This window comes from Pholcus phalangioides, unplaced genomic scaffold (assembly GCF_987345545.1).
Source record: "Pholcus phalangioides strain wild (caught in Gottingen) unplaced genomic scaffold, Ppha-v1.0 ptg000015l_1, whole genome shotgun sequence".
NCBI lineage: Eukaryota > Metazoa > Arthropoda > Arachnida > Araneae > Pholcidae > Pholcus > Pholcus phalangioides.
The window spans coordinates 2,017,177-2,042,065 of NW_028301608.1; the positions used below are offsets into that span (position 1 = coordinate 2,017,177).

General features: G+C 32.9%; 1 protein-coding gene across 1 annotated transcript in view; it reads right to left on the minus strand.

Moving 5' to 3' along the window:
- Window positions 1-3,446: 3,446 nt before the first annotated feature.
- Window positions 3,447-24,889, minus strand: part of Argl (Argininosuccinate lyase) — a 48,996-nt gene continuing 27,553 nt past the window's right edge. The window contains exons 9-17 of the mRNA XM_089242520.1: window positions 21,174-21,226; window positions 17,157-17,219; window positions 16,132-16,246; window positions 13,677-13,761; window positions 10,070-10,129; window positions 8,928-9,011; window positions 7,609-7,689; window positions 5,667-5,773; window positions 3,447-3,755 (exon numbers count right to left, since the gene is read on the minus strand). Of these exons, the coding sequence (XP_089098646.1) occupies window positions 3,596-3,755; window positions 5,667-5,773; window positions 7,609-7,689; window positions 8,928-9,011; window positions 10,070-10,129; window positions 13,677-13,761; window positions 16,132-16,246; window positions 17,157-17,219; window positions 21,174-21,226 (808 nt within the window). The 3' untranslated portion in view covers window positions 3,447-3,595. The remainder of the gene's footprint in view (window positions 3,756-5,666; window positions 5,774-7,608; window positions 7,690-8,927; window positions 9,012-10,069; window positions 10,130-13,676; window positions 13,762-16,131; window positions 16,247-17,156; window positions 17,220-21,173; window positions 21,227-24,889) is intronic.

Below are 24,889 nucleotides of genomic sequence, written 5' to 3' on the forward strand. Positions count from 1 at the left end.
GGGTCACTTCTGCTCAGGGGTCTGTGCTAACTCATATTATTGAACAAAATTCTTATTTTTGCAATCAGGTTTTTAATATTATGCATAGAAAATTAATATCTTAGTGATCATTTTAAGATTGAGATTAAACTGCTTACATGAATTTTTTAAACATGCTTGAGCATCAAATCAAATGTAACTTCTTTTTCTTCTCCTTTTGCATAAATTAAATCAGTTATTTCCTTGAGCAAACAAAAGATTGTGTAATCTTTAATCTACCATCATCTATGAGCCCATTCAATAAAATACTACAACTTTTGATAGCAATACAACTCTTCTTCAAAAATTAACTGTTGCAACTCGCCTTTTAAAATTATCAACTAGCATTACTAATAATTTATAAACCCATCTGTGCTGATGAAATCGTGTATTAGAAATGGAGGAAAACACCCTGTATCACTAGCAAATAATAAATTTGCATCTAGTGATATTTCTCTGATCATTCGTGCATGCGATTCACAGGAACGCCAGAGTACCTTTGTTTTTCCTTTAAAAATACATAAAGTAATCAAACCAATCATTGGACTTGCACTTATTATTTACTGGTGATATTTATTATATTACTAGTGGTTTCAGCTTGCACTTCTGGTCGCTTACAAACTTGTTGACCTAAGCATCGTATGTTTAGGGCTGAAATTTTTCTATCATCTTGTTTTAAAATGCCATCAATGATTTACGATGTATGTCCCTGAATTCATACCCATGGTCACATAAATCAGGGATTCTCAAACTTTTTCTACCCGCGATCTCTCTTATACAAATACAAGGCCACAACAAGGTGGCTGAGAAAAAGATGCCCGTAACAAATGTGACCTGAAACAGTATAACACAGAAACTGTTCAGAAAACCTTTGTTGGACTGCCATGCCCCCAACAAAGGTTAGTGCAGCATAATTTGAGAACCCCTGCCATAGATGACAATTTTAAAATGATTTTCTTATTAAAATAATTATTACTTGTGTAATTTAGTGTGCTGAACACGAATTTGACCATAAAAAAAGCTGGATTTTCTATGATTTACTCTGAAATTGTGCATTTGATTATAAATATAATGATACAATACATTGAAACACTTAAGTATATAAAAAAATATAAGGAAGCTACACCAATATATAGACATGACACACAGATGCAAATGTATTACAGCTAATAGTTCATTTATTGCGTCTGATATGTATCAGACTTTGTATTGCAATGCCCTCGTACTGGTTATAAAGAGCATCTCTTACAATAGTCCAACAGAAGTCAGCCAGCATTAAAGTTGACCATTTTCCCTGGTAACATTGTTCTGTGGCATTTATAATTTTTTCACCAAGCAATGATATTCGTACAGTACTTTTGAACTGTTAACTGAGTAATATCTCAAAAACAATAGTGAATAAAACTTTTATCACTGTAATGTTCGTGTTCAGCAGGTCAAAACCATTTGGTATTCTATATTTTTTATGCAATTTTATTGTCCAGTGTAACATATTAGATCAATCTAGGGCTCCTAGAAACCCCCCCAGGCTGACTCATCCACCATCACATTGTTGCTATAGCCAATCACTGTTCCCTACTCTGATTTTTTTTAAGATTAGGTGTCACTTGGTGGGACAAAACTAATTTTTTATTAAAAGGTGAAGGACAATAAGTCCATGCTTCTTTCTAGGCACCTTTGATTAGTTGAAAACTAAAGGAATGTGCCACAAAAGAATACATATTTCAGGGTATGTATGTTAATAGCTGGTAGCAAATGTTTAGCAAATTTTCTCTGGCACAAACTAATTAGCAATTTTTTAGACTGTTTCCCGCTTGAAATTATACCTATTACGAGTCTGTAAATGTGTTAAGTGTTTTTGTAGAATGAAATTACTGAACATTATATTGTGGAACAATGGACCTCTGAATTTTATGCTCCCCCTTTTTATAACTTTGATGTGATGTAATTTTTAGAAATTTATGCAAGAACTGATGTATAGGTGTTTATACCATTGCACGAATAGAGGTATTAAATATTGTTATATTTGAAAAAGAATGTATAAAACAGTTATTCATATGACATTGGCTGTATATACATAGCTATGGGGGGGGGGGAAATACCATTAAAACATAAATAAACAGTAAATTCAATCAATTGTATGTTTTTTTTATACAATATGAAAAAAGGGATATGTCACTTAAGATGTTTCCCTTTGCAAGCATTGGGAGTGTAAAGCGTGTTCATGTCTTTGGGGTCTTGCATTTTATAGATGAAAGAATGTTTTGCATGTTTCGAAAATATACATTGTTGCATGGGACTGTATATATTTATATATATATATTTTATGTGAAAGTAAATATATTTATTTGTTCAAGATTCGTATATAAATATTTTCTGAAGAATTAATTTATGTTTATATTTAATAGAATCGCTGCGCAGCAATATTAACTATGCAGTTTTGTGCATGCATGTATATTTTTTACTTTTGCAAAATGGTCAGATTTTTTTTCTATTATATAAAATTAAATTTTTTAAGGCCTGTATTATATATATATATGCAAGAGTTATTTTCGTCCAAATTGTTTTAAATCTTTGCCTCAGATAGAGTACTTATTAAATTATTGTATCAATATTTTACATTGAATTTTTTTTTTAAAATATGTTTTGTGTGCATGTGTCCAAATTTCAAGATAAATATTTCTTCACTGCTGTTTTGATGTTAAAATATTTGTGAGTTATACCAATAAATATGATTTTGTTCATAGATTCTTCTCTGATTTTACATTACAAATCACGATTCGTGAAAGGTGAATTTTAGATTGTTTCAAACAGAGCAAAACTTCAGTCTTTCACTGTAGCAGTTTGCTACCAAATGAGTTGTGCCAGAAGTGTGAATGCGTATCAAGTATTGTAAATGAATTTACCTAATCAATTAAGCGATCTATAAGTTTTACATTATAGTATATGAAGATCCATATAAATGAAGATCCTTTTTTCTCTTTTTATTCGAAGCGATTTGTGTGTTTTGAATCTCAAACTGCTTCTATAAAGAACTCAGAGTAACAGATTTCATTCACTGATAACATATTCCTTCCAATTCTCAGTGATATCCAGATTTTGTTTTTCTCTCATATGCCCTGGTTTGAAGTCTTTCAGGCTTATCAATTCTAGCTGACACTGATCATCAGTGGTGGAACATGCCTTCACCAATAACAGTAAAGTTTAAAATAATGATGGAGTTCATCAACTCATTCACATCAACCAAACATATGACACACAAACACATACATACAACACTTTCGATCAAGCGCTTATTCATTAGAAATTTCTCAGAGAAATATTTATGAGGTATACGCACGGTTTAGTAGTTGTAGTTGTACTATTTGATTAGTGAATCACTTCAATGCCAAAACTGTGTTGGTAGTACAGGAAAGGTAAGCACTATCTGGTACTAGATATAAAATTTTAATGAGTAACATATATGAATAACAAAGGATATGTTTCATTATTTGACCGTGATATAAGATTTTCTTCTACAAAATATAGCATAACCATAAACCGTACAATAATGTAACTGGGAAGAGCATCAAAATATTCAAACTTGTGTCGTTAGTATTAGTGAATCTGCAACCCACTGCTGTAATTGTACAAGCTGCTTTTCCACGCTACTTTTTGCTGTTCCCCCAGGAGTTTGATATTGTTCTACACTATGCTCAAAATTCCACAAAGAAAATATATCATCAGAGAATTCGTTCCTAAAACAGAAGCAATCAACAAAATTAGTTGGTTGAATGTAGGTTTAAACTAATAATACGTAAGCATGTCATCTACAATTCATATATAGATGCTTTACATTACGGCAAAACCTTGGATTATGAGTAACTTAATTCTCAAATGTTTTCTAGAATAGCATATATTTTAAACAAATTTCTGCTTGATAAATAAGGGATGTCTTGCGATATATGTACATATACCAAGAGACATAGCACAAGCATATGAAAGACTACCCTACCTCCCAGTTGGGAGTTAATACAAATACAACGCCACAACAGGCAAAATGCCCAACGAGGTGGCTGAGAAAAAGATGCCCATAAAAATATGGATGTCATATATTTCAAAAATACAGCAACCCAATTAAAAACACAATCACAAAAATTATAAACAATATATACACATGATAAAATATTCAATGCCCATAAAGAATATTATGGTTGTCTTATTTGAAGTATGGATAGCTTCTCGATTTCCCCCAACATGTTCATATTTCTTTTTAAACGTGTCAATTGCATTACAATTTATTACCTCCAGGGGTAAGCTGTTCCATTTATTAACAACCCTATTAGAGAAAAATTCCCAGCAACACCATAACCTTACATTGTCCCTCACTAATCGATACTGGTGTCCCCTTGTAAAAGCAATCGATTGGCGGTGTACTAAAAGTTCATGGTCCATCCTATCCATCCCATTGAAAATTTTGAACACTTCGATCATATCTCCTCGACACCTGTGTTCATCCAATGTAAACGTATTAAAAAAATGAAGTCTCTCTTCATAACTCAAGCCCTGTGTGCCAATAAGGACACGCGTAGCTCTTCTCTGCATATGTCCCTCTGTAGGTAAGGTATGGTCTCCTAAACCTTACAGCATACTCCACTCCAGGACGAACTAAGCCTCGAAAAAGCGGAAGAATGACTTTAGGAGAACGTGAAGAGACCTTTTTGAAAATGAGACAAGCATTCTATTCGCTTTTTTGACCACCGCTGAACAATGTTCAGAAAACCTAAGTCGCTCGTCAATGAGAATTCCCAAATCGGTAACCCTAGTTGCATCCGGGATAGTGACACCATTCAACTCGTAAGAGAACCGTGGGTTGTTCGAACCAAAATGAGCGACTATGCACTTATCAACGCTAAACGTCATGCTCCATTCATTTGCCCATGCTGCAGTCCTGTTTAAGTTGGTCTGGAGCAACTCCCTATCGCTTTGATTCCTGATTACCCACATTAGCTTCACGGTATCTACGAATTTGCTAGCAATCCCATCGATACCCTGATTGAGTTTATCGACAAAAAGTGAAAAAAGTATGGGCCATCATAACTCGTTGCGACCTATCTCTTAACTACGATTCTATCCAATTCAGCAAGTTGTCCCCAATCCCAATCTCATGTAAACGCTTCAAGAGTTTACCATGTTGGACCCGATCGAATGCCTTCTCGAAATCAAAGTAAATCTACATTTTTGCCCTTACCCAAAGCCTTAGTCACGTGATCATAGAAGCAAAGGAGGTTAGCCACACATGAATTCCCCTTATTGAACCCATGCTGATTATCAGACAATACATTATTCTCATCTATCCACTTCACAAACTGCCTTTTGATGATAATTTCCAAAATTTTTGAGAGGGAGCTCGTCAAACTCACTGGATGATATAATTGGACACAGCTTCTCTACTACCCTTCTTAAATATCAGAACAACATTAGCAGTTTTCTAATCCCTTGGGACGATACCCTCAGCAACACTACTGCTGTATATCTGTGCAACTGGCCCTAACAATTCATTAGAAGCATTTCTGCATTAATATAATTAATGCAGAATGTAAAGAAATAAAAAAAAATTCAATTATCTCATCTCTAACACACGTTAAAAAATAATACTGAATGCTTACGATATTCCTTTCAGTTGAGGCAATGTTAGCTCAGTTATTTGACACGTTTTGTTTTCTGCTAGCATAACAACTTGTCCAGCAATTTTGTGAGCATCTCTGAAGGCTACCTTTATATAAAAAAAACTATTTTTAAAAACAAAAAAACATGCAACATAGATTTTCTCAAAGTTATGAAGCTATGCACGTGCCAAACCTTGGTAATCTTATAGGTGTAGTCCCAACAGGAAGGTATACACGTCAAACCTTGGTAAGACAAACTTGATTGATATAGTAAATTAAACGTAAATCTAATCACATACTAGTGATATCTTTGATTACTATTAACATGTAAATCACAATCTCCACTTGAGATGAAATATAAACTGAACCTGGAATAGAAGATATTTTTGTCTTCTCTTCAAAATTACACCCTGAAAACAAATAAAAAAATTTTCGCATCAAAAATTCCCCCTTTGTGAGAATAACTTTTTTGCAAACCGCATTCAAATACACCAATTCCTTTAATTTTTGAACTATTTACGAATTTGTGGGACACCCTGCTGATTTACAGAAGAAATAAATTTTGATAGGCCATATAAAATTACATTATAAGTAGTACAATTAATTAAAGTGATCTCTTACTTATATACACCCTCTCATTTATACATTTCTCTTAGTTATAAGACCATTTTCTGCACTCCTGGTCAAAGGGATAGGAAAATAATGCTATGTATTTTCATTTATATGATTCATTTTGTGATGTATTTCTCAGTTACGAGTTGCAGAAAGTCAAGATTTTTTTTGCTTTTTCCCCCAAAAATAATTTTTAAAGGGTTTAGACAGATTTTCAATGGAGAAGCTTCATGTATAACTAAATACTTTTTATACATTCTCTCTCTTCTTTCTTTGAACTATATCCCTGTTTATGACTGACTGACTATCAAACAGAATGGGTTCCATATGAAGGTTCTTTTCCACTCCCTCCATCGCTCGGTGGGATTCTGGTACACATCATTACCTTGTTCAATGTGGCTTATCAGTATCAATTGACCAGGCTCCTTCACAAGTACCAGGAATTGAATGATGAATTGATAGTTGAATCGATGTGATGAGAAAATGAAGATAGATAAAGAACTTGCAACCAGTAGCAAGTGTTTTAGAAAGATGGCACATATATTTTTGTTTCTGAAAGAGATTGCATTTCATATTTGACTACTCATTTCAACCTGTATTAGCTTTGCTACATTTCTCATACCTAAAATGGGTAAATGAAAGCACAAAGTTATTGATTCCATTTAAAAAGAATGAATGAAAGTTTAGTGATAACTGAGTTAAGAGAACTACAAAACATTATGTCTGAAATGCATATGATAATGATGAAGAGATCAATGCCAAGGAAAATTTAAAAAAAAAAACGGATGTCTGCAAAAGTTTTAGAGGGGCTAGAAACTTGAAACTCTGTAATTTTTACAACTAATTCTGTGTGCTGTAGTCATACAAATCGAAAAGACGGTTTTCCAGGCTGGATGACAATAAAAACAGGGTTCAATTTTAAGTCACTTTATATGGTTTGATGAAATAATGTTATCCATTTTTCTTGATTTTCACCTACATGCCTCTCTCAATTGTGCGTCTTTTTTTTCCTGTTGTATTGCAATGATGCATAAGTGAGAGATTACTGTATCTTTAAAAAAAGAAATTTTACAGATCATAAAAAAATTAAATAAAATAATTTTATTTTTTTACACATTTCATACAAATTTAAAAGAAAATCATGTTTTACAAAAAGGAAGATGCCCTCTTCACTTGTTAATGCAAGATATACAAAAATTGGCTACACGTAGAGATGCTGATAAATCACACAACTGAACAACAACCAGTTGATAATAAACACGCATAAGTCATGTTTGCAATGCTTTGAATTTTTAAATAATAAAATGATAAAGTATTAAAAATTACTAACCCCTTTTCTCACTAAGTAATATGCGATATCAGTGGATAACATGTCATATGACAATGCTGATAAACAGACTTCCTTGTTCACCTATATTGTGAGAAATGCAGATAATTTTAAAAAAAAACAAAATTTAAACCATTGATTTATTTATTTTTACATTTATCCATCATTGTAAGGAAATACAAATATAATAGAAAAACTCAATCATTATAATTCCCGAAAAAATTCTTATGGTCAAGTTTAGAGCTGTGGCTCTTTCACTATAAATTTTTCATGTAAGAAAAACTTTTATTTCCCGTCATTAGTTCAATGGGATTAAGAGGGTTGTCTGTTAAATAACTTTTATTTTGAAAAAATAAAATATCAGAAACATCAAATAGCAATTTCTTCAATGTTAACAGTGATAACAAAATAAAATATTTACACCATTTTTAGATGTACAAAATCCTTCACTTAAGTTTGTTTCTGAAGTATCTGTAATTAATATTGCGTAAATTTTAATCAGACAGTCAGAAATTTATTTATTTTACACTATCTGGATACTAAGTAGAGGATTTAATACAAAGAATTTAACCCCTTGACCATATCGCCCGAGTTCAGTGTGGACAATGAAAAAGTGCATTATTGGTGTGGTGTTTTGATGATTATATTTGTGACAAGAAAAATTAGTGCTTTATTTTTCATGAAGCCAAATTTGAGTTCATTTGTCTTTTTTTTATTGATATAACGCACAATACAATAAACAAAGAAAAAAGATTTCAACTTTTTGTGAATTTTTCTGAAATATATGGTACTGCCAAGGGGTTAAACTGCATGACCCGCAGATTTCCAAACTTTTCACTTTTGGCACCATTAGAATTTTCAATACATCACAACTTGATCTGGAGGCACCCAAAAGTGCAGAGACTTATTGTTTGGGAGTCACAGCTCTCTTACTAAGTTTGATATAATTTTAGCTTCAAAAATATTTTGAGTAATATAGGATGCCACAGCATATTGTTTGAGTGGGACTGGGCTATAAGCAATTATATGTTGTTACTTTTACCAACATTCCTCTCTGCACTCTTTAGGATTACATGGATGTATCTCAAAATCTTCCACACTGCTTTCGGGTTCTGTATCTTGCAGCAATTGTTATTGATAAGTCAATTATTTTCATTAGTTAGGTTTCCATATTCTTTCTTTTGCATCAATAAAGTTAAAGATGATGGACTTATTTGATAATATACTGGCTCTTTTCATGTCTTCTGAATCGTTCTGGACAAACTTTCACTTTTTAAATAACTAATAAACAATTTAAACTGTAACTAAAATATATATCTTACAGTCAGTGTTTCCAAGGTTCCACAAGCAACTTGTAGCATACCACACAGTGTGTCATAGCAGTCGAATATTGGTTCTTTATCTTCCTGAAATGCACGAGAGAGGCAATACATCTGATAACTCACATAACTTATTGTTACTCAAATGCACATATTGATATAACTACTGAATGTAATTTATTTTTTTTTGAGGATGTTAAGGAGAACCTAATGGCAATATCATCACCTAATGTTTTCAGGCAATTTACAGAAAATGAAAACAGAATCAAACTTAGGCTATAAATTTTGCCAGAAACCAAAAGACGTGAAATAAAAATATGAGTGGGTAAAAAATAATATGGTGGGACCTCCCAAATCCAGACACCCACAAGTCGCACATATCCATAATTTGTGAATACAGTCAGAAAGTCAGCTTTGATCAAGGGAACTTTTCTTTCTTCATTTCATTACTCCTCGCTACACAGTTAACCTTAATGTTTTAAAACTTCTTTAGTGCTATATTTTTTCTGTAATTATCTATATGAATTTCTGAGCATGCTGAAAACGTCAAGTGATGGGGCAGGTATAAGCTGAAAATAGAAATATGATGCTTTATGTGTATATGTTAAAAAGTGGAACTTTTAAAAAAGCTAAAACGTGGGTCACCAGTACGAATATTATGTGGAGAATATGGAATCGAAAAATTTGCTGTTTATACGAGATCTTCAGAAACAAATAAAATATTTGCAGTTTTTTTTTCTGAGAAATAACTACAAAAAATACTTAAGTAATAGATTTTTTTTCTATGGATAATTATAAATGGTATATAAATTATAAAATACAGTTTTAATTCAATTATCTGTTACTATTTAGATAGATATTGCTTTATTAATTTTTTTCCTAAGAGAAAATATGAGACAAAGTGCTCAAACAGGTATATTACTGCTTCAAATACGAAAACTTGATAAACAAACAAAAGTGAATCCATAATCTGGAAGATTCCCAGATCCGGAATCACCTAAGAGGAGTCCAGATTTAAGAGGTTTTACTGGATTAAACTTAATTATCAAAATGAAGCAATACATTTTTTATTACAAATAAGATTTTTTATTACATACATTTTGCATATTCAAATATTTCAGTAATCAATGAAATAATGAATCTACCTGCATATCCTTGTTAAATGAACTAGGCAACCCTTTTAGCACAACAAGGAATCCAGTGCACTGTATTAAAAATGATAATGTGAAAAAATCTATGCAATTTCAGCAACAAAACACAAAAAACTGGTAATGAGTGAATTAGATTCTGTCTCTAAAAATTAATTACAAATATTAAAATTTTATGATGAACATTACATGAAACAATTCCCTAGTCAATGAAATAAAAAAATTAAAAATAGTGTGCACAATCATTTGTACTCATTGAATAATCCGCATTTCAATTTTTTCATGCAAGCAAGAAAGTAAAATATAACACTACACATAATAAAAATCATATGTAGTAAGCCAACATTTTTCACTGAATGTGCGAATAAATGCAACCAGCTTGAGAGAAATTGATTTAAAAATATCCATGGCAAAATTAATATATTGAGATCTGAAATATCTCTTAATATAGAGTTAGAATTAGTTTTACTGTTCGCTCATCTTCATGATGACAGTGTGCATTTAATTCTATTTCGTCCAAGTTTTTTTTGTAATATAAGCTTTCATTAAATTTCTTTACCAGGTCTTTATGGTTGTCAGGAATTGGAAGTATATTTTGCTTTACATTTTTATTCAGTACATTCTAACTGATTTCTAATTCTAATTGATTAATCTATTTCCAGTATTTTTTTTTTTTTTTTGCTATTCTTACATTTCCTAAAAGTATTTCTAAGGTACACCAGTTTAATTTTTCTTATATACTTCTACAGTTCTTTGTTACATTCATTATTTATTTACATTCATTTTAATACAAATACCAGGCTACAACGGGCAAAATGCCCAATGAGGTGGCTGAAAAAAGATGCCCATAAAACAAATATGGATGTCATATATATTTCTAAAATATATAAGCCCAATTAAAAGTGGAATTATATACACTAAAAACTATATACAGATGATAAAGGATATCATGAATAGAATGAAAAGATATGATATAAATAATATTACATTCATCATTTATATTATATCATTTTCATTTTCATAATAAATTCAATCACTTATAACGTTGTCATATTGGCAACATCAGTTTTTAAAAATCCTAGTTAACATAATTAGCAAATTTGGCTTAATCATTGTCACCCTGCTAATGAAGTCATTTTTATTTGGACACCACAGGTGATAATATCATACTGAGGTCCAACAATATTTTTTCCAATGCTGAATTGAAGCTAAAGAAGAATCTTAATTTGAAAATTATTAATTTGAAATAAATTATTTACTTTTATATAATGATAGTCAGTTTACAATTAACTTGATGAAGGTTAAATTGGAAAATCAAATTTAAGCATGATACAAAAAATAGTTTAATTAATTCTAGATAATTTGCCAAAGTGAAAAAGTTTGTTAAAGGAAAGTAAATAGCTGTGAAAAAGAAACAAAAAAAAAAAAATGCCAAGAAAAGCATTGCAATTTAGTTATATAAGCACTTACCAGAAGCAATTCATTAATAAAGCAGAAATATCCTGGTTTCATCATTTGCGTTAGAAATGTCCTGTTTTTTTAATTTTGGCAAAAGCAATAAAGAGAATTTCAGAGAATGAAGTAACATTGTTTTATCACAAAAGCAATATAAACTTGAATAAGAAAAATTAGCTCCTCAAGATTTCCTCATAAGGAAAATAAACTTTAAGAACACATTAGATCCGATCTATATAATTTTATTTATTTATCAATATGTATGCTGGAGGTATAGAGCAGGGCCATAACTAGATGCTTGGTCAGTCTGGGCAAGAACGTATTTTGGCGTTCCCCTTGTATTGTTGAAAAGTAAGTTACAGGGGAAAAATTTCACCCCGTCTGGTCCGGCGCCCAGGGCACCAGACCCGGCTGCTTCCCTCCAGTTGTAGCCCTAGTAAAAGGTACTGTCCATTTTTGTCAGTATCGAAATAATGCTATAAATTTGCTGTACTTTCATTACACTACACATAGGTATAGAACAATAAGTGCTATTTCAATAAATAACAGATACTCACACACCTATATAATGGCAAGTTCCATAGAAAGACATACTAAAAAAAATATTTTAACTGCTCTCCTATGAAATTTCTTTTTTTTGAAATGGTGTTGTTGCCCTTTACAGATTTATTTATTTATGTTTATATATGTTGGAGGTAAAGAGCACCATGTCACAAAAGGGAAATTTTACACGTGAGCAGTTCAAAAGTATTTTTTTAGTATGTCTTTCTATGAAGCTTGCTTGTTTTATAAAGTGAATATCTCTGTAATTTATTGAAATGGGACTCTAAAATACTCAAAGTACCCATAGTAAAGTACCAAAGAATATTTAGAGATGTCACGAGTTTGATAAGCGGTTTATCTTCGTCAGAAACTTGCCTGATGTGGGGGTACAATAGAAACAGCGATATGACAGGGAGTCTCACACAGAGCGGTTAGCACACCAAATAGTGAGTATAACAAAAGGCTGCCATTTGGAATCAGCAAAAAATTGTAGGTAACAATCTAATTAGTCCTCATGTGCAGAAAATGATTGTGGTGTGACTAAAATGATCAAATGAAATAGGACGTGTCCTATGCCTCTGTGTAGTGCAATGCATCATTCCAATACTGAAAAAAAAAATGGACAGTGCTCTTTCTCCGGCATTCAGATATATATCTTAAGATATGCCTAACTTGATGCTTTGTATCTTAGCAAATATGAGATATCTCATTTCCTTAAAGCCCTCTTATTTCAGCTATGACAAGCCTACATACTTCGTGTAGTGATACTTCTCCAATAAACATATTTCCCTTCCCCCAACCTGTCAATCAACAGCCAGTGGGAAAATTTTGCTATTGTTCACATTTTGATGATAGAAAGAGAGATAGTGTTTGAAATGTAACATTTTTTCCCCTTCCCTAGGGGTAGTATAGGAATATCCATACAGTTTTAATATAACTGAAAAATACAGAATATTTCTCTTCCTCAGTTTATTGTTCAGAGTTTGGAAAGGGGAAGCATAACACCTGCTCAAAATTGAAAGAATATGTGGCGTTTTACAGAGGGTTTGGTTATTTCTAATGTGCCAGCAATAATATACATCACTGAAATCAGTAAATCCACTTAACAGGTTAAAAGAGATACAGTGAAACCTCAATATAATATTTTGGGAACCAAGAAAAAATGTTATAAATAATAAATATACATAAAAATATTGAAAAAATATTGTTAAAGAGGGATTATTATTATATAAAGAGGCAGCAGTATAACATTCGAGAATAGATGCTTTTAAATAAAACTTGAAAAAGTATCATTGAAAGGGATTTATCGTTATATCGAGTATCATTGACCAAGGTCTCACTGTATATTAGCTGCAACTTTGTTAGAGAAATTTATGATAATAAAACATTATAACACAAATAATATAACATTTTAGTACAAAATAAAAAATTAAATTTTAGTGCACAGTAATTTTTTTTATACATATAGCTAATATAATATAGATTTAGATTAAAATTATTGATATCAAGAAATTCATATCTTTAAATGTTTATACACATATTCTTACTAGTTTTGTTGAAAAAGTATTTATTGTAATTAAGGAAATTAAATGGCAAAAATTATTACATGTCCGACAATCCTTCCAGTCTTTCCTCTTATCAGTTCCAAACTATCAGCATTTTTCTTTTGAGGCATCAAACTACTACCAGTGCTATGATGATAAAAGAATTTTGGAGTTACAAAAGCAAATATTGGAAACAGCAAAATAATTTCCCACTTGTTTAAAAGCCTGACCTCATTGCAAATCCTATATTGCTGCAACCTTATTTCTGAGGTAAAAAAAAAAAAAAGAATGACACTAAGAGCATTTTCAACTCTTGTAATGCAACCAAATTTTAACTGTAATGATGAAAGCATTTTATACTTTCTTCTTGATCTTAGTGCAACAATACTATATTGCAATTCTGTCGAGGATAAGATTCTTTCCCACACATTCTCTTCTCATTATTGATTTTATTCTCACACCAGAACATTTAAGACATTCCTGGCATGTTATATAAGGGTGATTCTCACAAAATTGGCCTAAACTGTGTCTCCAGCAATTTACATTAAATATATTTGACACAAAACTTTTTTTTCTCGTCATTTTCTATTTATATTCTAGTTTTTCACAAGTTGCCACATTGTTTTTAATTTTTAATTTAATTTGCTTGAACAAATTGTCATTTGTTAAGAAAATGTTCTACTCCTAACTGTTAACAGCCCATTTTCCAAATTTTAAAAAATCATATATAACTTCTATCTTAAAAAATATATATATTTTCTTTTCAATATATATTTTTAGGACCAGTATATTTTCATATTTTATCTTTTTCATAATTTTAAATATTTTTTATCAATAGTTTATAGCCAAATGAAAATTTTCCCCAGCTTTTTTGCCCCGTTTGTGGCCTTTAGAGACCATTGATTCAAGTACTGCCATAGCAGTTGCCACCTACCAAATTTTGCATTGAAAGGTCAAGTAGAGTGTAGCCATCACTTGACTGATTTTTAAATCACTTGGATTTGTAAATTCATTCACAAATTAGGTTTATTCAGGAAAATAAGAGGTGAGTGCCTTTCTTAAATGTCCTTCTCCTGACTACTTTTTTTGTGAGAAATATATAATTAAAAATTATTTTCACTTTACCACGTGTTACAGTTCAGACACATCTATTATTTCTGAAAAGCACATGTTTTCAGCATGCTTAGTTTTTCATCAGTGTTGCAAAACATGTAAAAATGTCTTTCTTCTGGCATTAGGTAATCAGAAGAAAGGTTTGATCATAAGTTAATAGGGATAAAAATTTTAAAAAAACTCGAGATTTCTTGGTTGCAACATCAAGCTGCAGTGATCTTTAACTAAAAGCTTTGCTTTAAGAAAGCCTCTCGTGCTCTAACAAAATAAACACAAATTAAAAATCTATTGTCCCTAAAAAACTGACAAAAAATGGAACAATGAATACAAAAAAAGAAATAAAAGTAAAATTGTTCAAAAAATTGTTCAGAGTATTAGTGTTTGTCTAAAATGAAGATCAGCAACCATAATAGATGGATGTTTTGGAACATGTTGCGAATGCCAAACTCAAATATCAAATTAGTGCTGAAATAGGCAAAATGCCACATTGGGGATTTGCCTATCTTTCAACATGTTAAAACTTAAATTAATCTTTTCCACCATTAATTTTGAATGAATTTCACTGTTGACTATATTTTATTTATCAGCAGGTAAAGAAGTGTCCCTAAAATTTTTTTTGATTATTATTATTAGTATTAATTTTTTCACATTTTTTGTAAAATTTCATGAGAATGGCCCATATATGTACTGGACATGTGCATATACTATACATTATGTTTTGCTTAGCCCCTAGACATATCGTGTTTGTGTATATACCAGAGCCAATCATTCATAATCAATTTATTCAAAACAAACAAGCCTAAACCTAAGAGTTTGATCAGTTTTTTTGTTCGATAGTCAACAACTTTTTTCCTCCCAACTGCAAAGCCTTACATCTTGATTCCATAACATTCACTTCACTTCCGATGCACATTATATTTATTATACATTATACATAAGATAAGATATACACAAATCCAAAAGAAAAATGCTCCATTTACAAAAATTCTAATTAAAAAAACTACTGCAAAATTAAAAATAGAGTAAATTTTTCTAAATTTCTAGTAAGTTAAGTTTTTTGTGGAAAAAAACTGATTTTTCATTCTTAATTGCGTAAATAAAAGAAAGTACTGGATATTTAAATGATCACTTGATACTTGGTAGTTGTGCAAACCTTGACAAGTTGAACCATCTCACTGGTTACTGTGAGATGATGCTATGAATGGAACCAACCAAGTATACCACTGAACAATATGTTTATTTTTTATTTTATTTCATTGTTAGACCATATTAATTATGCTCTGCAGAGTCAACTACCAATAAAATGAATATTGTAATCACATACATATCACAAGGGACTGCATGAATAATGAGTGATTTAAACATACATCAGCTATTACCGAAAGCAAACTTGTAGATACTTGCCTGTATGCATCATCAATTTGGACAAAGTTGAATTCTTTCGAGCTGTAAATTATGAGGTCTTCTGCCCATTTACTCAAGTGAACAGCAGTCAGTGAGCACCAAAACAAAAACTCAGCTATAGCAAAAAAAGAACCATAATATGTGAGCAAGGCAACCAGAGGCTAAATCACTGAAAAGATGAATAATTCATATTTAGAAAATTGTTATAAAGCATCCAATTTTTGAAAAATTTTTAGCAACTAGTATGGCACACATCTTACCTAAAATTTAAAAGCATCATTAGACACATCAAATTTACATTAAAATATGGTGCTGCAAAGTAAAATATTTACTGAGGTAACAGATTTGTTTTTCTTCTCATACATACTGTAACAGATACAACTTAATTTATTCTTATTCATTCTCATAGAATTTTTTCCACATGCAATTGACAAAAAAAAAAGCAAAGAAATAAATTTTAAATACATATCTGTGTAACAGAACATGCACAAGTACTTTCTTCATCATGAAAAGATCGATTAAATAAAATTGAAAATTATGATTGAAAATGAAGATTTTTGATGAATTATAAAACCCTTTGTTTAAGAATACTTTTTTTTTCAATGTAATAACAATTCTCTTGTAATTATCTGACAGCTCATTCACACTTGAAGAACATAAAAGACAGAATTATATTATAAAAAGACCTCAACCTCCATGAAAATACCATTTTTTATGGCTGCTTTATAGCTTAGAAATAGCAAAATTTTAATTGCACCACATTCTAATTATGTGTGCTGTTTCAGAAAATTGTGTATTTTTAGCACTGTTTGACAAAAATAAATTTTTCATCATAAATTAAATTTGATATTTTCTATTGACAATAATCAAAGAAATATATTGATATGAAAAACCAAAGACAAAAAATATGAAAGAAAATGTACTGTTATTGTTATTTCATACCAGTGAAGTTTAAAAAAAAAAACCAATACAGTATTCAATGCATTGTTTAATGCTTCATCAGACCTAAAAATAAGAATTTTTACCAACGAAATCTCGATCAGTTACAGCCATGATGCTATTCGGAATACATCCAGAGAAGCCAAGCTCTATACGAGAAACAAAAACAGGTATAGCATTACTTATGAAACTGAAGAAATTGGAATAAACATGCAGAGACTAGTCAAACGCCTGTAACTCAAATAATATCAATTGCATTTAATACTTTGAGATAATAAATACTTATTTTCTACAACTTAGAGTTCTACCTAAAACTTTTTTTTTGACAACACTGAAAAATTTTCCCCCAAAAGAGTAAAATATATGTTATATAACGAGTGAAATTGTGAGAAATAGCTGGTGTTTTTGCCTTTTCCAGAAACTTCTTAATTCCTTCAGAGATTTTATGCTCATGCATCCGTCTATTAAAGTGTAAGTGCCAGTAACCGATAATTTAGAATTTTATACATTGTTATAAACTTTTTTAAAATTTTAGTCATTAATATGAGGCCCTTTTATGCAATTGGGGCCTCCAGGCCATGTCCAGGTGAACACATGCGTTAAGAGGGCCCCACAAGTATGACCAATTCAACCCAAAAGTTGGCTCCCTTAATTTTTTTTATATAAATATGAATTTCTTGGTACTCTTTCCTTTAAATTTTGTGTTTCCTCTAAATTTTAAAGACTCTACCAGTTCTTTTTCCTTTCGAAAATGGTGAATTAGGCATTCATGTGTGTCGTGATAACAGTATTGTTACATCACTTTCAGTTTATCGACAATGTTTCGGTACATATTTAATAACTGTGAAACTCTTAGTGTTCTTTAGTAAATGTGTTGAGACTATTATCATCATTGAGAGGTTCAGCATTTCTGAAACACAAATTAAATTTTTAGATTACTTGTAGAATTATTATAATAGTCCATGACACAAACTTTACTTAATTAAAAGAAACAGTTTTTTGGTAGCACATGACATTTATTTTGCTTTGAAGATGCATGCATTTTTTCATGAAGAACTGTATTTGTGCTTTTATCTGTTGTTGGTTTCATTCCAAAAAATCATGAAGAAAAATGGGTTGCAGCTGGGCCGTAATGCTTGTATCCTCGAATATGTATTCTTTTGATCAGATTCATACTCCGATGCAATCAGCTATTCTTTGGTTTTATCTAGGGAAATATTTTCAATTATTGCTTACCAGGGTACCTTTTGTCAAACAGCATAGGAAAACAAGGACTTTCCATTCTATGACATAGCCACTTGCAAAATTATAACCCTAAATTCCACTTTGTTCTTTCTAAAACATGTCTACTACACAGATTAGCATCTACTCGAGAAACATCAGAAGTCCATTATATCAAGTTTTATTAATTAATAATAAATTTATGCATAAATTTATTATTAATTAATAAAATTATACATGCAAATTGTGTGTGTGTTTCAACTTTAATCACAAACCAATAGAAATTAAAAATTGAAGAGCTAGTCGGAATAACATCTATGTCACATTTTTTGCAAAATTGGGTTTTTGACTACTACTACTACTTAACCGAACACGCACCTCATATATATTCCTTTGAGAAATTTCTAATGAATCGGTACATGTCGAAATGCGCTGTGTTAGTGTATGTATATACATGACACTAACGTATTTACAAGATATACAGTTGACTGGATGTTGTGAAGATATTTATTATTTTAGATGTTAATTTTTTTTAATTTTTAATTTTTTAATTTTTTTCCTTCCTTAAAAAAAATTAACATCTAAAATAATAAATATCTTCACAACATCCAGTCAACTGTATATCTTGTATTAACAAGTGGAGAGCGACATTCATGTCATACTAACGTATTTATTTTGCTAGCGCTGAGCTTGTTTCATGTTCTCGCCAGTGCTGTCATCTGTGTTCCATATGTTGAAGTAAAGATGGTAAATGCGTGAATTTTTCATGTTATGTAAGTATCATGCTGAAAGTGTGCCTGCTCTCTATGGAAAAACTTTTTCGAATAGGAGACAGCATTTAAGCCTTCAAGTTGGAAAACCTCAGAAACCAACTTCAGACAACCACCACTGTGCATCAATGGGGTTTGAACCTAGATCTCCATGATAAGAGTTCAGTACAATGCCCACATGATTGCACAGCAACTTTTTGACTAGCTCCCATTATACGTTCCTTAAGTAAGTTCCTGCAGAAACAAGCCAACAGATGTAGTTGCTGTGCCAATTTACAATTACACAGCTGCAATCCAGGTAAAAAAAGTGTTCAGCAATGACTTTTATTGTGTTGCCTCCATAATTTAAAAAAAATCACATAGACTGTTAATAATTCAGACGAACCTTTCAATTGTTTATTTCATTAATTAATAAAATTATGAAAAAATTAATTACATCATTTATTAATTAATTTAGAATATGAGTACCATATTTCTTGGTCGATCCACTGCATATGTGAGGAGCTTATTTTCAAAAGGAAACATTTCCATTTTTTCCTAAATTCATTTTTCAGCAACTTTTGAATCTTTGGGATGAGCTCTATCGGATTATGCAACAGGGTATTCTAATGGAAATATTTTTGGTAAAAATTACAATATAAGGTTCGTTGTTTCTACCAAAAGGGAACACCACCACATTCATTCACTTCTATATTTTTTGGTAAAACCTCCCAATAACAGTTACCCATGACCATTAAGTTTTGAACTAAAATTCTGTCCACCAACGAGGAGTGTCTGTTAATGAATAGTAGAATACATTGAGTCCCATCAATGTCATTTTCTAAAAATGCCAATTAGTGGAGGTGTCAGCTAACAGGAATGTCCATTATAAGAGGTTTCACTGTAGAATGATAATGTTTCTTATGTTAATGATGAGAGGACAGTAAATAAGGCTTTTTGAAGCTAGGTAGAACCTTCCGGCAATCAACGGGTGACCTAGAAATGCCCAATTTTTCAGACTAGGGCCAGCTCCAAATTTAATGAAAAGGTATTACATTTCCACTATAATTTTCTTTTAAAACGGAAACATTTCCACTATAATTTTCTTTTAAAACGGAAACATTTCCAAAATTCAAATGTACATAACTTCCATGAATGTTGATCAAGACAAACGTAGTATTTGAATATTCTTTTACCATTCTTATATGCTACCTGCTGGGCTATTTTCTACATTTGTAAAACAATACGTAAAAATTGGAAATGTTCCCTTTTGAAAATAAGCTCCTCAAATGCAGAGTTACTTTAGAATAGGAGTGCTAACCTCCAGCACGCAGGCCAAATGCAGCTTGCCAAGGGGTTCCACCTGGCCCATGAAAGTTTTCCCGGCAGAAAAATATCAATATACACAACATGATAAATACCATGACTGACCATGTTTCTTTTTCAGTTACAAAGGTTATTGTTTAGCAATACAGGTTATCACCAAAAAAAATTGTAGAAAGCAGGTAAAGTTGCTAATAACAGCCAAACAATTGTGAAAGGCAAGTGAAAAAAATTGTCAAAGGCAAGTATAATTGCCAACTATTGCTAAAAGTGCTGAAAAATAGTCAGTCGCGAAAATTATTTTTTAATACTTTCTACTTTTGTAAAGAAAATGTATTCCAGTGGAATACAATTTATACTTCTACTGTAAATTTAGCAAAAGCGTAAATGTTCTCTATTGAAAATAAGCTCCTCATGTGTAAGCACCACAGTAGTCGGTGTGTGTGGGGGGGGGAACTCCTATAAGAAGAAAAATTTGTTCAAAAGTATGCGAAACATCAATATAAAGACAGCACCTTTTTAGGAAAAAATTAAACCTTCCCTTAATACATATTTGTAGAAAAATAGCTGATAAATGCTTATTACCATTTCCGAATAGTTAAATATAATTCAACTAAATGATATTGATGAATTTCTTGAAGATATTGTATTTTTTAAAACTAAATTTGATGTAGGCACCACAACGAAATATAAACTAGAAAATAGCTTCCTAAAAATTGTGTATTTTTCAAAAAAATAAGAGCTGCAGCACCTTAATAAGGCCAAGAAATATGGTAATCATTAAAATCAAATAAAGTTTCAAAAACATACCTTTTGCCAATAAATCTCTGTTTATATCAAAAGGGTTTCCAGCTAAAGCCCCACTGCCAAAAATTAAAAATAGAATAATTTTAGACCCTTTGGAAATTGCAACTAATGGAAATTACAAAAGTAAAAAAATTAAAAGTCCTGGTGTGTTTCAAGCCACTATGAATGCTGGCTTCAAAAGAAGGAATAGATATCTAAGGCTTTGCCATATGATCTAGCTGACCCTAGATCTCTTTCTGTCATTTTGAAACGAGCACTACTTAGGTCTATCGCCATGGACAATTTACTACCTAGTGAGTTGTGGTGGAAATGTAATGTGTGTACCTAACAGCTGCAGTGAATATCTACTGTCGTGTCTGATTTTTCAGTGCTGCCAACTATATTTCAGAAGTGAAGTGTAATGATTGAATATTTGCACTGTTCGTAGGCCTGTTGCTCTCTGTGGCGAGACTTTTTAGTAGGGGCATCAGCTCGCATTTGCGCCTTGAAGTTGGGAATCGCAGAAAAACAACTTCAGCTGACCACCACTGTGGCACCAGTGGGGTTCGAGTCCATCACTATGACCACTCGACCACCACAGCAGCAACAAAACACTAGATCTATGTCATGACTAATCAGAAACTTCTCTACGGGTCATTCAATGTAATAGTCAAACAATGAGATTATTGTAGAAAAGAAATAAATGAAAATAATCTGAATATTTCAAAAAATGTGAAAGTTAATGTAACTTTCAGACATTATTTTATAATGGTTTTCTTAACACTAGAAGGCCTATACCAGTCATTTCGACAGTTTTTGTTCTTCTCGCTTCAATTTTCATGATGGACTAGATTGCTTAGACCAGGGTTGCGCAGAACCCTTGATAATTGCGAGGCCATTCCACGGAACCCTTAGCAAATTATGAAAATTTCTGCAATATACAGGGTGTCCCAAAAGTCAGCATTCAATCGGCAGAACAAGAATCCTCACTTTCAGTTGATATAAAAGTGTCAAAAAATATATTTGTGAGTTACACATAGTGTGACGATATGACCCATATTTTATGGGACAGAAATATTTTTCATAATATTCGGCTATTTCACCTTTTTAATAAATATGTTTTTGTCAAGCTTGCTAAAAATACCCACTTTGAAATTCTTAAATCGTGAATTGGTTATTTTTACATGATGTCTGCATCAATAAAAATGTCTGTTTTTTTTCTTATTTGGTCATCCTAGTTATACGCATAACTTCCGGATAACGAAAAACATGATGATTTAATCTTTTTTTTTTCTCCAACCACTTTCATTTTCTGCACAATAAGACTTATTAGACCGTTATTTATACAGTTCACAGCTGATTCCGAACGGCCTTTTCATGTTTCTCACTGAGAGGTTCATACGCCAAGCATTTGGTGTGTAAACTTTCTTCAATAGCAATGTGCTGTTTGATCATCATGGCGCTATTATTCTTGCAATTGTTCCTTTTATCAGAAAAAGCACTGGCAAGGACAAAAGAGGATATTCAACACACGACATCTCTGATCATCTTGTGGTACAATTCGCAAGTATCTTACCGACCTGAACTACCATATTCCACTGCTATGTAAGTATTATTCCACTGCTATGTAAGTACACTGCTCAAAACAATTAGGGGAGCACATGGTTTTAACAAAATTACGCAAAGATGTATACCGATAAGTAACATAAAATGAATCATCCATAATTTAAAGTCTAGCAGGAAACGGAAGAAGAAAACTTCATATGCAAATCAAAGTTCATGACGTCAAAAACCAGAAAAAGGAGGTAAGGGCAGAAATCGGGATGTTGCAGAAACGTCTGTTTTACTGCCGTAACTGTGAAATTCGATTGCGCAGTATTTTTTCTTTGAGACAAGGTGATTTGAGGATGTCTCAACAACGTGATTTACCGGAATCCATGGCATAGCGTGTTATAGGCAGACTGGAAGACTGGAATCCGGGCAAACACAACGTAGTGTCGCGGACGCTGTTGGAGTCGCCAGAAGTGTTGTTGCAAGGCTGTGGAATGGATTCCAAGAAACAGGAAATGTTAGACGTCGACCAGGGCAAGGTCGGCCACGCGCCACTACAGCAACTGATGACCGGTATATACGGTTAACAGCCCGTCGAAACAGAACAGAGAATGCTACGCAGCTGCAAAGACGGTTGCTCTTGGCAACAGGACGAAGGGTGTCCAGCCAAACAGTACATAATGTAACGTGCCGATGATCCCCCGGCGTAAAAGTCCGTAGTCGCCGTCACGTGATCTGTTGTCATAAATGTTACTAATCTGCAGCTGTGATCGTATGGCGACGATCAAGGCCGATCGTGATGTCCGCCTGCGATCGCATGCAAATGAGGTGACCTTGAAGCCGATTGGCTTGATCAGACACGTGCGGTCGGATGTTTTTCCTTTAAATACCGGCCGTACGTTGTAACAGGTCTGATTCCGCGTTCATCTAATCTTGTTCTATTCAACTGAAGCCCTCTAGTAGGACGGTTCACCGTCTTGCTACCGTATCCATTGGCCTTCGGCTGAATTGTTAAAATGCAATAATTTACATTGTTTGAATCCGTTTTCCGGCAGGTCCGGAATCAAAAATATTAAATAATCTTCACAGTCAAAGTTCTTCATTGCTGATCAAGGTGGTCCGGCCCTCAACCGAGAGGCCCCCCGGAGCTGAGCAAGGTGGTTCGGCCCTCAACCGAGAGGCCCCCTGAAGCTGATCAAGGTGGTCCGGCCCTCAACCGAGAGGCCCCCTGGAGCTGAGCAAGGTGGTCCGGCCCTCAACCAAGAGGCCCCCTGGAGCTGAGCAAGGTGGTCCGCCCTCAACCGAGAGGCCCCCAGGAACTGATCAAGGTGTTCCGGTTCTCAACCTAGAAAACTTCTCTGATATTTACGGGAAAGGCTAACAACATCGGATGTCCGATCACTATACAAGTTGACTGTTGATGATCATCAATTGGTGAGCCAGTATCTTTACTGTTAACGTCAAATAGAGGGCTCCACGTTATACTAATCCATTGTTAAAATTGACTAACCCTGTAATTAATTTGAATAAATAATATTTCATACGAAAGTTTATTTGCAATCATTTTCCACTTGTCGTTTGCTACTTTATTACTGGATATTTCGAACCGGGCAAGCAACTCCCATAAGGGACGTTGCAATAATCGGCTTCATGAGGGAGGGCTCCATGCACGTAGGCCAATGGTCTGCATTCCGTTGACCCCGCGCCACAGTGCGGCCCGAAGAAGATGGGCTGCTGAACATGGAGATTGGGAGCAACATGATTGGAGCCAAGTGCTGTTTACAGACGAGTCCCGATTCAGTCTGGAGTGTGACACCCGACGTGTTCTGGTATGGAGGGACAGGGGCACTCAAAATAACCCTGCATTCATTCGTGAAAGGTCACAATACAGACGAGCTGGTTGGATGGTATGGGTGGAATCAGCATAGGCAGACGTACGGACCTGCATATCATTCGGAATGGCACTTTGACGGCCCGAAGGTATGCAGACGAGATACTGCGACCTCATGTCATCCTGTAACAATAGTTGGGAACCTTTGGGGAATTTGCCAAAGGTTCCCAACTATTGTTACATTCCCCATGCCTCCTTACGCTGGAGCCATTGGAGATTCCTTTTTTTTCCAGGATGATAATGCCCGACCGCATAGAGCTCGTCTGGTGCAGAACATGCTTGAAGCTGAAACAATACA